The sequence below is a fragment of the Bos indicus x Bos taurus genome, chromosome 15 (assembly GCF_003369695.1).
Source record: "Bos indicus x Bos taurus breed Angus x Brahman F1 hybrid chromosome 15, Bos_hybrid_MaternalHap_v2.0, whole genome shotgun sequence".
NCBI lineage: Eukaryota > Metazoa > Chordata > Mammalia > Artiodactyla > Bovidae > Bos > Bos indicus x Bos taurus.
The window spans coordinates 6903577-6915917 of NC_040090.1; the positions used below are offsets into that span (position 1 = coordinate 6903577).

Below are 12341 nucleotides of genomic sequence, written 5' to 3' on the forward strand. Positions count from 1 at the left end.
AGTTGGTCCTTCGTGGCACCCTGAGAGCTGTGCGCGGGCGGGCAGCCTCTGCAGCCCTGCCACTGGCCCAGCAGTAGGCTTGGCTGGGGGCGGGTGTCTCGGGTGGGTGGGGGAGAGAGCGAGAGTGTGTGTCAGTGTGTGTGTGTGTCAGTGTGTGTGTGTGTCAGTGTGTGTGTGTGTGTGTGTCTGTCTGTCTGTCTGTCTCAGGGGCGTTAGGAAAAAAAACCTGAATGGAGCCCTAGGCAGGTGTGTGCATGTGTGCGTGTGAACCCGTGGCCTGGCAGCTCCCCCGGCTGGGACTCCTGGAACAGCTCTGCCACCGTCGGCCGACAGTTGTAAGCCACTGGTCTGGGAGGTGGGCGATGAGAACGGATGGGTGGAGGCAGCCACAGGGCTCTAAGGCAGCGATGTCCTAAGTGCGGAGTCATCAGAAGTTTTGGAATCCTCGGGAGGTGCTCATAAAGAGATTTCTCTGCCCTGCCCCCGGGCTGGAGGGGTGTGGTCGTGGGCCGGAGGGGTGTGGTCGTGGGCCTTGTACACAAGCCCCCCGGGGTGACTGAGGCAGCCAGGGGCTTTGAGTGGCTCCCAGTCAGCTGGAGGGTGCAGATCCCTAAGAGCTCACCATGTGGCCTGGAACGGCTGGGCCCTGGCCTGGCAGAGCTGTGGGAGCCAGTCCTGTAACTCTCCAGGGGGTGTGGGTCTGGGCAGGGATGAGCCAAGAAAAATGTGGGTGTCTGGCAGCTGCAGAGAAGGAAGCCTGATCTGCTTGGGTCCTGGGGTGGTTTTATTTCCTGGAAGTTGCAGACCACCCGTCTTACTGTCCAGCTTTGGCTGGAAGCTGGTGCTCCTCCGCCTGTCTTGTTCACAGCTGCATCCCTACTGGCCTAACCCTGAGCAGGTGCTTAGAAAATGTTTAATGAATTTGTGATGGCAACCCCTTGTGGCCAGTCTCTCAAGTTATAGGCACCTGACCTTGAACCATCTGAGTTTGTTCCTGAAAGCTCTGTCCAGCTGTGGCCACCTTTCCCATGAAAGGCAGAGCTCATGTGCAGCTGGTGAGTCCCTCTTTGCTCATGATCTGAGGCAGGTCTCCAGGTCAAGTGGTCCTGTGTCCCCCAACTTCCCAGTCCTGCCAGAAAAAGCTGGAACTTGGCACCAAATTCTCAAACACCCCTTCCCTTCACCCCTGTCTCATGGCTTTAGACTCACCACTTACCAGACACAAGGGACTTTATTTGTTTCACATATTTAACTATTAGACACAGAGGAGACTTGAAGCGGTTTCTGAAATTTCTTTTTGCCCACCCTCCATCTTACGGCTAGTGGCTAGTCCTCCAGAAGAAGGCTACCATGGCTGTATCCTAATACCCGCATCACTGGGTGTCACCCTTGACCATGCAAGGCACTGCATGGTTCTGGGATTGCTGTGAGGAGATGGGGATGGTCAGCAAAAGGGTAAAACCCAGTCACCCTTCCCGTGGCCTCAGCTCAGTCCACCGTCAGCTTGGGGCCTGGTGAAAGGCAGGCTGACGGGAGAAAGTCGGCTGTTAACTTTCTAGGGTCACTGTAGCTTGGCTGCTCATCAGCACCTCTCTGGCGGGTCTCTGGGCTAGGGTTGTCACTTGGCCTTCTCACCAGTGGAGGGCAGCTTGGCACAGGGAGTGGGAGGAGAGATGCCTGGGGTTCTGGGGGTGGGGAGGTGAGCGGGTGGGGAGCTGGGAACTGGACCCAGGGCTGGGTTCTGTGCTGTAGACAGGACCCTTCAGATTCGTCAAGTCTCGGACTCATCTGTCTCTTCAGTGGAGCCATCGCTCTCTCCATCCACTTTGCGAGCATGATGGAGGGGTCTCCAGGGGGAGCCAACCCGGGGAGGGGTCCGGGGAGGCAGGTAGCTGGCCTCTGGACCGGCAGTGACCGAGGTGACCAGGCCTGGGATCTGTGCCAGCCTGAAGAAGGGGAGATGCCCAGAGGGAGCGAGGTGCCTCTTGTCCAGAGACCAGTACCCCTTCACTCACTCTGCGTGTGAGACCACGGGCTTCTGCCTCAGGCTTCTGCCAGCCCCCCAACCCTTCCCTGACAGACGGACAAGTGATGTGTGGCCCATGTCGGGCTCTGATCTGACTGAGGTCTCGTGCCCACAAGGGGGCAGCATCTTCCCACCCAACACTTACAGCCGCTCCAGTTCCTCGTCCATGGCTGGGTCGTGCATCAGGTCCCCTTTGTCGGGTAAGGCTCCTAGGGAATAATTGGGGGCACAGAACTTAACCTGAGGGTCCTCCACCCAGGCTTCAGCCAGACATCCCCCTGTAGTGGCTGCCTCTGTGCCCCTCCTCGTCATGTCTGCCTACATTGTTGACCCTGGGAGAGCTGATCTAGATTCAGGGAACAGAGGTTTAAGAGATCTTCTCTGGGGGCAGTAAGCCCTAGGTGCTGCTGGAGAAATTTAGTGAACCCCCTTCCTACCTTCCCCGATCATAACTACGAGACAGCCCCAAAACTCAAGGTCACTGCACAAAGAGAAGGATCTCCTTCCAAGACTAGATGGGATGTTGTGAGGTGGTGCTAGTGGTAAAGAACCCGCCCGCCAGTGCAGGAGACGAGACAGACACGGGTTCCATCTCTGGGTTAGCAAGATCCCCTGGAGAAGGAAATGGTAACCCACTCCAGTGTTCTTGCCTGGAGAATCCCTTGAACTGAGGAGCCTGGTGAGCTACAGTCCATGGGGCCGCAGATAGTCAGACATGGCTGAAGGGACTTAGCACTCATGCATGAGCTGGTGCTGAGGGTTTAGTCCTTTCCTGGGGCTCCAGGTACTGTGCTGAGAAGGAGCCAGAGACACAGGACAGGGCCAAGGCCCCAAAGGCCAGAAGTTACCTAGTTTTGTGCCTCTAGATCAGGGGGATCCCACTTTGGGGACAGAATGGTCAAACATGCTGTCTCAGCTCCTCCCGGGAGGGTCCCAGGGCGAGAAGGGAAGGCGGGGTCAGGATGAGACCCAGCTCTCCTCCCTTGGCCACGAGCCGCCAGGAGGGGCGCTATCCCTTCTCTGACAGATCACTGCAGGTTTCCTCGGCTACAAACCCAGGGCAGTCATTCTCGGGATATCGGGAAAGGTGACAGGAGGGGTCCGGGGTGCTCCCTGGGGCTGTTAACAGTGGGAGTGAAGGTAGAGCTGGAGTCTGGAGATAGATTCTTACCAGCAAACGAGAAAAGAGCCGCACTCCTGGCCAGAAGCTAGTGAACAGCACTGGTCCCCAGAAATCCTCAATCTTAAAATTGTCCATCTGGCTCTACGGTTCCTGACCTTTTCAGATGATGCTTCCTGGCCCCTTTGGTGTTAGTGGTGATCACGCTGTGTTTGATGGAGCCCTCGTGTGCGTGTGTGTGTGTGTGTTGCCTTGAGGACTAAGGGAACAGGACAGCCTCCCTCCACAGCTGGCTGCACCTGGGGTAGCTCAAGTCTCTCTTTCAAACACGGGAGACGCAGGTGAGGACAGAGACCCTGTGCTGCTTTCCGTCTCCCACTGGCCCAGCACTGCAGGGGATGTGAGCGGCATTGCTGGTCGGGTAACTAAGGTCCACGTTCCACAACTACTGAAGGCCACTGGCCCTAGAGCTGGCATGCCGCAGCAGGAGAAGCCACCGCCAAGGGAAGCCCGTGTGCCGAAACTAGAGAGGAGCCCCGGCTTCCCAAGTAGAGAAAGACTGCACACAGCGACAAAGACCCAGTATAGCCAAAAAATAAACAGTTTAAAAAAACAGCGGGCGGATGTGCTCTTTCTTGTTTAAAAAATAGGAAGAACCCTCTCAAGCTCTGTGGGTGGTGATGTCAGCCTGGTGGCCCCTCCCCGGGAGGGCAGCACATGCGGGAGGGGGCGGGAGAAGGCGGACCAGTGAGGATGAAACGATGGACAGGAAAAACTGGGGCGGAGCCGGCCTCCATCCACCACCGCCCTTTTTTCCCCACTCCCTGTCAGACTAGTAAGAATTTTTTTTTTCCAGATGGGAAAAAAAGGTCTCCCAAGACACACCTTTGCCCTGCTTACAAATAGGGTTCAGGCCTCTTTGAAATATAAGCTCCGGAGCCACTTATTAAATAGCCTGTGTCTGCCCAGCCTGCAGGCCAGTGCCCACAGCAGAGCCGGGGACCCTATGCGGTGGGGGGTGCTGAGCATGCCTCTGCCCTGGGGAGGCTGCTTCATGTCGGGGCAGGACCCAGGTTGGGGAGGCCATCTGTAAGCACGGGAGTGGGAGAGGCCTCAGAGTCCAACCCTGAGAAGTCAAGGCAGACCTGGCAAATCTGCGTCCCCTGTGGGAACTCTGTCCACCAATACTCTGGCTCCTACGTGGCCTTCTGCTGTCAGGGCGGAGGTGGCCGGCTCCGGCTTACCTAGGGCTTGGTTGATCCCGTGATGCTTTGAGAGGGCCACGAGGAAGCCGTAGAAGGTCAGTCTCTGAACGTTGCTGAGGACCTCTTTGACCAGCGCCGGGGGTGGGCAGCTAGAGGGGACAACACAGATTCAAACACTAGTTAAGTCTGACGCCATCTTCTCATCCAGACCTTCAGGCTTAGGAGGTTGTGTTCTGCCGCTAAGTCGGGTCCAACTCTTTGGGACCCCGTGGACTGTAGCCCGCCAGGCTCCTCTGTCCATGGGATTCTCCAAGCAGGAATACGGGAGTGGGTTGCCATTTCCTTCTCCAGGGGGATCTTCCCGACCTGGGGATCGAACCTGCATCTTTTGCATCTCCTGCCTTGGCAGGCAGATTCTTTACCACTAGTACCACCTGGGAAGCCCTTAGGAGGGTGAAAACCAAGGAACCTGCCTGCCCTGGGAACCCTAAGGCCCTGGGGAGCCTGGCAGAACTCTTGGAGCAAGGCCTTGACTGTGGACAGAAAGGCTGGCATGTTCACCAACTGGTGCTTCACTGGCAGGGGTGGGGGATGGGGAAAGGGCGCTGGGCGATGCCTCCTCTCGGAGGAGACACAAGCTGGCTGCTCTGTCCCCAAGGGGACTTTGTGCTACACAGGACAGCTACCCTCTTTTTCTGGAGGGTGAATTCTGCGCACGGTGGGTATTTTTCTCCTTCTCTCTGAAAAGTCAAGACCAATCTATCTCCTGGCAAGAAGGGGCCCAAGCTGGTCATTAACAGCTGGTCTTGCCCAAATGGAAGCAATCTGGCCCCCGTGAGCCACCTGGGAAGCCTGTCAATCATCAGCCTGGACTGATGGGGGGCAAATGGCGGCTGATTCACATTCAATATGATGACCGTCAAGGGCCTCGGAACCCTGGGCTGTCAGAAGAGCCTGCTGGGGGTCCGAGCCGGTGCCCGCGCCCGCGGCCCCGGGGGCTGGGGTGGGTTCTCACCTGTACTTGTGCCGGTCACACAGGTTCTCCAGGCACTGGTAGAACAGCGAGGCCTCCACGCCCTCTGGTGTGCCCGCCTCGCCCGTGGAAGGCCGGTGGCGGTGCTGCCCACTGGATGACGTGGGCACGATCACCGTGTTGGGGTTCTTGCCCGACAGCAGGTCCTGATAGATGGCGGCCACGCTCTCCAGGAACTCTGCGTACAGGGTGGAGGGGCGCGGGTCAGGTGGGAGGGCACCCTGGATCCCCTCACCATGCGCCCCTTCTCTCTTCAGGTCAGCTCATCTCCCAGCAAGTCCTCAATGCACAGCATCCAGGGAGCAGGGGCCCTCATGGCCCACGCTCAGGAGAGATGACACGTGTCTCAGCGCGAACGTCCCCTCCTCTGGCAGTTCTTCCTAGACCAGGTGAGACCCCGTGACATACTTTCAGGCAACCCGGACTCCTCTGGGTGCTTATCCAGTGAGGGCATCTGTGTGTGACTGGTTCGCTTTGTCTCCTTGCTCGGATGGCAGATCTTGTCCCCAGGCCTGAATCGTGCCGTGTCCACCTTCCCCACCCCCAGCACCCAGCAGAGTGCCTGGTGCATAGAAAATCCAATAAATACTTTTGAAAAACGTAAAAGGTGAACAGGCACACATTCCTCCTGGCAAACCTCTCTTGTGAGGCCACCTGCCTCTGTGACTAAGGGAAGCAGGTTGGAGATACCCATGCAGGAAAGCTTAGGAACTGCTGATTTATTAAACAGCTGAACTAGTTTTCAGGTGTTAGTCCCCGAGCCCTCGTCAGTGAGCCAGGACTTACGGCCCACCTCCCCACGGCTGCCTTTTCTGGGGGGCGCTGTGAGGAGAGAGCCCGGACACATGGTGAGGGGAACAGGGTCTCCACACACGGCTGCTCCTTCTCCAGGGCCCAAGAGCTTCAGAGAAATGGGAAATGGACGCCGGGAGCTGCTGAGAGCAGGAGGCGAGACCCCAGACTGCGGCCCCTGCCTGACCGGGCCCTGGGGCCGCCCTCAAGAGGACACGAAGCGGCACCTGAGTGAGGCTGCGGCCGGCCAGGGCCAGCCGCTGGCGGAAGGCCACGGGCAGGCTCCAAGGACAGCCAGCCCTGTTTACTGGAAGAGCCTGTTTGAAACAAGTTTGCTGATGGACACAGTCAGCAGTTTCAGGGCCCAGCATTCCATCGGACGCTGCCATGTGTGAGCCGGTGTGTGCTGGCATCCAGTCAGCCATCTTTATTCCACCTGGGATTTCGGGGTGCAGCTGGTGCTTGCTGGGCAGCAGGGGGGCGAGGGGGAAGTGTGAGAGAGGACTGGCGTGTGCTGATGAGCTGTGTGCTCACACGGCTGCGTCGGGCCCAGGGAGAGACCTCCGACCCCGCTGACGCGGCACGGGCCCTCTGGTCCGCCCGGCAGCCCGGCGCGTTGGCAGCTCCCCTCTGTCCGCTTCTCCCTTAAAAGGGCCACCTGCCCCTCAGGGCTGCGGTGAGGACGAAGGTGCCTAGCGCTGGGCCCGGCCCGCAGCACGTCTTCGCTAACGGGAAACGCCGCGGGCACCGCCCCGCAGCAGCGTGTGCCGGTGTGGTGTGACCGTGGCTGTCACTTAAACTGATGTGTGTCCCCCCGCTGGCGGGAAGCACCGTGGCCTTCCGTGTCGTGAGGAGGCTGAGTGGGTCGGCCCTGCGGGCCGAGTCTTGTGACCACCGGCGAGAACGGCACATCCTGCGGGGAAGCCCGCCATGAAGGGAGGCGGCGCAGAAAGTGCGGGCCAGAGACGCAGGCGGAGGGGCCACAGGGCGGACGGGAGTGGGGGACTGTAGTCCCACAGGAGCCGCGGGGGCCCGGAAGACTCTCACCTGAGTAGTAAAACTGGATCTGGAAGGCAAAAAGGAAATCTGAGAAAGACATCAAGCAGTCCATGGCATCGTCCATGAGCACAATCCTGAGGGGCAGAGAGAAAGAGAATATGAGAGAGAGTGGGTGCGTGTGTGCGCGTGCGTGTGTGTGATGGAGGGGTGTTGGAGTGAGCCGTTCTTGGGGCTCCAGTCCCCCTTGGGACAGCAAGGAGAGATGGCTCCCCCAGACAAGCTCCTCCCTGTCACCGCACTTCTCTGTTAACTGGGCTATGCCACCAAACTGAACTGGCGTGGGGGGTCAGGCTCCCACTTCAGTCTCTGTGGCACCAGCAAGTGGATGGAACATGGGCTGGTGGGGGGGCGGGGGTGGCAAGGAGGGGGTGCAATTGTAATGCAGCCAAGATTTCTTTTCATATCCTTCAGCAGTAAATCCTTTCATCCTGCGGCAAGGACCATTTAGTTCAGAATAAATACAGCTGATCGGCAAAGGCAAAAAGAACAGCCAAGAGCTTTAAAGAGTCTTGGCAAGTGGCCCCGAGATTTAATAGGCGACTGAGGGCCAGACGGGCCATAGGCACCTCCATCCTGGGGCATGGGCAGCACAGAGGGCCGGGGATACATCCTGGGGCCTGCCCTTGAGGGGGTCCAGTGACGCCAGGCGGCCGCTGCTTCTCCACGCTGTCCATGCGCACAGGGTGGCCCCCTCCCCGCTTCTCGCAGGAAGAATATCCCGTGACCACTAGAGGGAGCGGACCAAAGCCCCCTTCATACTCTGCTCAGGCCCTAGCTGGAGAGAGGACAGGAAGAGATGGAAATGAGCACTTGCCGGGCTCCATCCTTATGCCAAACTCATCTACTGACGGGCAGCTGGGCTTCCAATCTGTTTCTTTTCTCTTTTTTTCCAGCCATGAGACATGTGGGAATCTTAGTTCCCTGACCAGGGATCGAACCTGTGCCCTCCTGTAGTGGACGTGCAAAGTCCTAACCACCAGACCGTCAGGGAGTTCCTACCTCCCTGCCCAATCTGTTTCTGACTGGGCCCTATCTTTCCTTAAACAAACAAACAAAAAACCCCAAGAAACCAACTTATTTTGCTCCTTCATGGGTTTTTTGAATTCTCTCTCCACCTCACTGGGTCAGAGTCCCCAGACTGGCGACTGGATCAGCTCCAGAGACTGCAGGCATTTTTTGCCTCTGGGGAAGGGGTTTTAGAGAGACTATGATGTGGACAGCGCCCCTGGGAGTGTGCAAGGCCTGGCTTCAGGTCTCCCCGAAGAGAGAGATGGTTCCTACATCTAGTCTCCAGGTGTAATAACGATAACAATAGAAATAGGCAGGATTTACTGAGTCCTTACTTCATGGCAGGCACCGTACAAGGTATTTGGATGGACCTGTGGTGGTTTAGTCGCTAAGTCATATTTGACTCTTTGAGACCCCATGGACAGTAGCCCTCCAGGCTCCTCTATCCATGGGATTCTCCAGGCAAGAATACTGGAGTGGGTTGCCATTTCCTTCTCCAAGGGATCGTCCCAAACCAGGAATCAAACTGGGTCTCCTGCATTGCAGGCAGATTCTTTACCAACTGAGCTACGAGGGAAGCCCTGAGTTACAAGGTATTTAACTTACGTTAATTAAATTTTGAGAGTCCCTTGAACAGCAGGGAGATCAAACCAGTCATCTCTAAAGGAAATCAACCCTGAATATTCATTGGAAGGACTGATGCTGAAGCTACAGTCCTTTGGCCACCTGATGCAAAGAGCTGACTCATTGGAAAAGACCCAGATGCTGGGAGAGATTGAAGGCGGGAGGAGAAGGGGGCGACAGAGGATGAGATGGTTGGATGGCATTATTGACTCAATGGACATGGGTTTGGGTGGATTCCAGGAGTTGGTGATGGACAGGGAGGCCTGGTGTTCTACAGTCTATGGAGTCATAAAGAGTTGGACATGACTGAACGACTGAACGATTACAACAATTAAATTTTACCCACAACAATCCTATGAGACAGGTGTTGTGATTATTCCATTTTACAGGTGAAGAGACTAAGTCTCAGAGAAGTCAGCTTAATAAGGTTGTACAGCTGGTAAATTTACTACATTACTCACATGTCATGGGCTTGCTTCCTACTAGGTCTCACCACCTCTTTTAAAATAAAGATACAGGATATAAACGGAGGAGCCTGGCAGGCTACAGTCCATGGGGTCATAGAGTTGGACACAGACTGAGCAACTTCACTTTCTTTCTTTCACAGGATACAATCACCTGCATTTTATTTCTTAGTTTATTATCTGCCTAACTTATCTTTTTTTCTTCTCACCTATACCTTAGGGCCTTAATTGTTTCTCATGTACCTCTTGGGGAAGAAAAAGCTGCCTCCTCTACCAGAAGACCCTGATGTTGGGAAAGATTGAAGGCGGGAGGAGAAGGGGATGACAGAGGATGAGATGGTTGGATGGCATCACCAACTCAATGAACATGAGTTTGAGTAAATTCCGGGAGCTGGTGGTGGACAGGGAGGCCTGGCATGCTGCAGTCCATAGGGTCACAAAGAGTTGGACACGACTGAGCGACTGAACTGAACTGAACTTCCAGAATTCAACATTAAAATTACCTCTAGGAAAAAAAAAAAAAAATTCAAGGCCAGAGTGGGAACAAGCAATGCTGCTAATGGCCACAAGAGGGCGCCCTAGTCTTTCTGGCAGAGGCTCCTGGGACGAAGAGCTGAGACTTAGGCCTAGTTAGCTGTTGTTTGGTCACCCGGTCGAGTCTGACTCTTTACGACCCCATGGACTGCAGCAGGCCAGGCCTCGCTGTCCCTCACCATTTCCTGGGGTTTGCCCAAGTTCATGTCCATTGCGTCGGTGATGCCAAGTATTTACCTCTTTTCTTATAACCTGAGCAGAATGGGCAGGCAAAAGGGATGAGAGAGGGCACAAAGCCCAGACTTTAATATCTGGATGGGGACAGAGGGGCGAGAGAGGTAGACAGAGGGTGGGGAGAGGGGGCTGGGGTAGCAGAGGCACCCCAAACTGCAGAGGGAGAGTGCATTTTTCCAGAGTCCCAGGGAGAACCTCAATGTCCTCCCTTCCCCGGCCCACAGCGGAGGGACAGGCCCCCCGAGGAGAGAAGGCAGTGCTGGCTCCTTCCTGCCCCAATTCCCGGGACAGCCAAGAACCAGAATGGCCTGAAGTTAATTGCTAGGGAAGAGTGCTGGGCTGAGAACATCCCCAAGCAGGAAACCACGAAGGGGAACCAAAGCCTTTGAAGATGTTACTTGGCTCCTCTTGTTTATCATCAACCTGGGACCTGGTGCTCCTGTTTATAGCAGTTACCTCCCTTTACTATTTCTCTCTCTCTCTCTTCTTGGCCATGCTACGGGCATGCAGAACTTCCCCAACCGGGGATCGAACCCGTGCCCTCCACAGTGGAAGCTCGGAATCTTAACCCCTGGGCCATCAGAGAAGTCTGACTATTTCTCTCTTCACCTATTTATTTACTTATTTTATACAGACGGTCCCCAACAGGTCATCATCACACCGATGATGGTGTGAAAGCAAGAAGAACTTTGAATTTTTGACTTTGAATTTTGACCTTTCCCTGGCCTAGCAATGCAAGGTACGTACTCTCCTGTGATGCTGGGCAGGGGCAGCTCCTAGTCGGCTGTGCAGTCACAAGGGTGGGACATGGACAACCATTCTATTTTCATTTTGAGTACTGTGTTCAGTCAATTACATGTGAGATTCAACACTTTATGAAAAAACAGGCTTTGGGTTAGATGATGTTGTCCAACTGTGGGCTGAGGACACAGCTGAGGTAGGGCTGGGCTAAGATATGATCTCTGGTAGGTCGGGTGTAGTCAGTGCATTTTTGACTTGATATTTTTAACTTACAGTAGATTTTATCAGGACATAACCCCCTTGCAAGTCAAGGAAGAGCTGTATTGCAATGTAACTCCAATACCATAGGACTTACCCTTTCAGAATGCACAGGGCGGTGCGTTCACAAAGCTGCACAGTCACCAGCCCCATCTAATTCCAGAAGCGGTCATTCTTGCTGAACAGCCTGCTCCCGGCCACGCCAGGGCTGCCAGGCCAACTGCCGTAAGCATCTCCCCTTCTCAGCCACAGCCAGGACTGTCAGCTGCAGAGGGCCCGCCCTTCCAGCCCCAGAGCTGGCCACCGCTGTCAGCAGCCAGTCTTGACTGTGACGCCAGCTCCCTCTTTTGAGGTGGGCAGCTGGGGAAGAGAGAGGGCACAGGCCTCGGAGGTGTCAGGGTGAAGCAGGGCAAGCCCGGCGTGCACTCTGCTTTGACCCCTGCTTCTCGGGGGGCTGACGCGTGGATGGGGCTAGTTGGAGGAGGCAGGCGGTGCAGGGGCTTTCTCTCTGGGGACAGGTAGCTGGATCCCTGGCAGCACGTGCACGTAGGACTGAAGTGTTTTCCTGACTGCAAGCAGTGGGCCTGGCTGCCAGAGAAGCCAGTTGGGTCTCAGCTGTCACTGACAGCCATGCTCCTCTGCTCAGCCAGAAGCCTGGGAGTCCTCCTGACATCCAGGAAATGCCCTCTCTTGCCCGCCACATATCAACCAATCACCTGGTCCAATCAGTCCTGTTCCAGACATTTCTCTAGAATCTGTCTACTCTTTTCCACTTCCAAGGCCCCCACTGATGCCCACGTCCACCTCCTCTTCCAGGACAACGGGACGACCTTCTACCTGGTTTCCGGTAACACTTTTGCCTCCTTCTAATTGGGTAACCATACTGTGGTCAGAAAGAGTTTTGGTTTTTTTTTTAATTAAATTTATTTATTTTTAAATGAAGGATAATGGCTTTACAATATTGTGTTGGTTTCTGCCAAACATCAACATGAATCAGCCATAAGTTCAGTTCAGCCACTCAGTTGTGTCTGACACTTTGCGACCCCATGGACTGCAGCACACCAGGCTTCCCTGTCCATCACCAACTCCTGGAGCTTACTCAAACTCATGTCCAGCGCGACGGTGATGCCATCCAACCACCTCATCCTCTGTTGTCCCCTTCTCCTCCCGACTTCAACCTTTTCCAGCATCAGAGTCTTTTCCAATGAGTCAGTTCTTCACATCAGGTGGTCAAAGTATTGGA

General features: G+C 55.6%; 1 protein-coding gene and 1 long non-coding RNA gene across 3 annotated transcripts in view; one reads left to right on the plus strand and one right to left on the minus strand.

Annotated features, from left to right (window-relative positions):
• Positions 1 to 12341, minus strand: part of C15H11orf49 (chromosome 15 C11orf49 homolog) — a 210793-nt gene that overhangs the window by 321 nt on the left and 198131 nt on the right. Inside the window, exons 5-9 of one of the 2 annotated variants that reach the window (XM_027562457.1) lie at positions 7224 to 7309; positions 5367 to 5562; positions 4391 to 4500; positions 2172 to 2235; positions 1301 to 1946 (exon numbers count right to left, since the gene is read on the minus strand). In XM_027562457.1, the coding sequence (XP_027418258.1) occupies positions 1772 to 1946; positions 2172 to 2235; positions 4391 to 4500; positions 5367 to 5562; positions 7224 to 7309 (631 nt within the window). In that variant the 3' untranslated portion in view covers positions 1301 to 1771. Of the gene's footprint in view, positions 1 to 1300; positions 1947 to 2171; positions 2236 to 4390; positions 4501 to 5366; positions 5563 to 7223; positions 7310 to 12341 lie in introns of those variants that run through there. The other variant, XM_027562458.1, reaches the window with a different exon arrangement.
• On the plus strand, positions 5569 to 7491 carry LOC113905342. The gene is made up of 2 exons (XR_003514638.1): positions 5569 to 5773; positions 6276 to 7491. It is a non-coding gene; the product is annotated as an uncharacterized LOC113905342 (long non-coding RNA).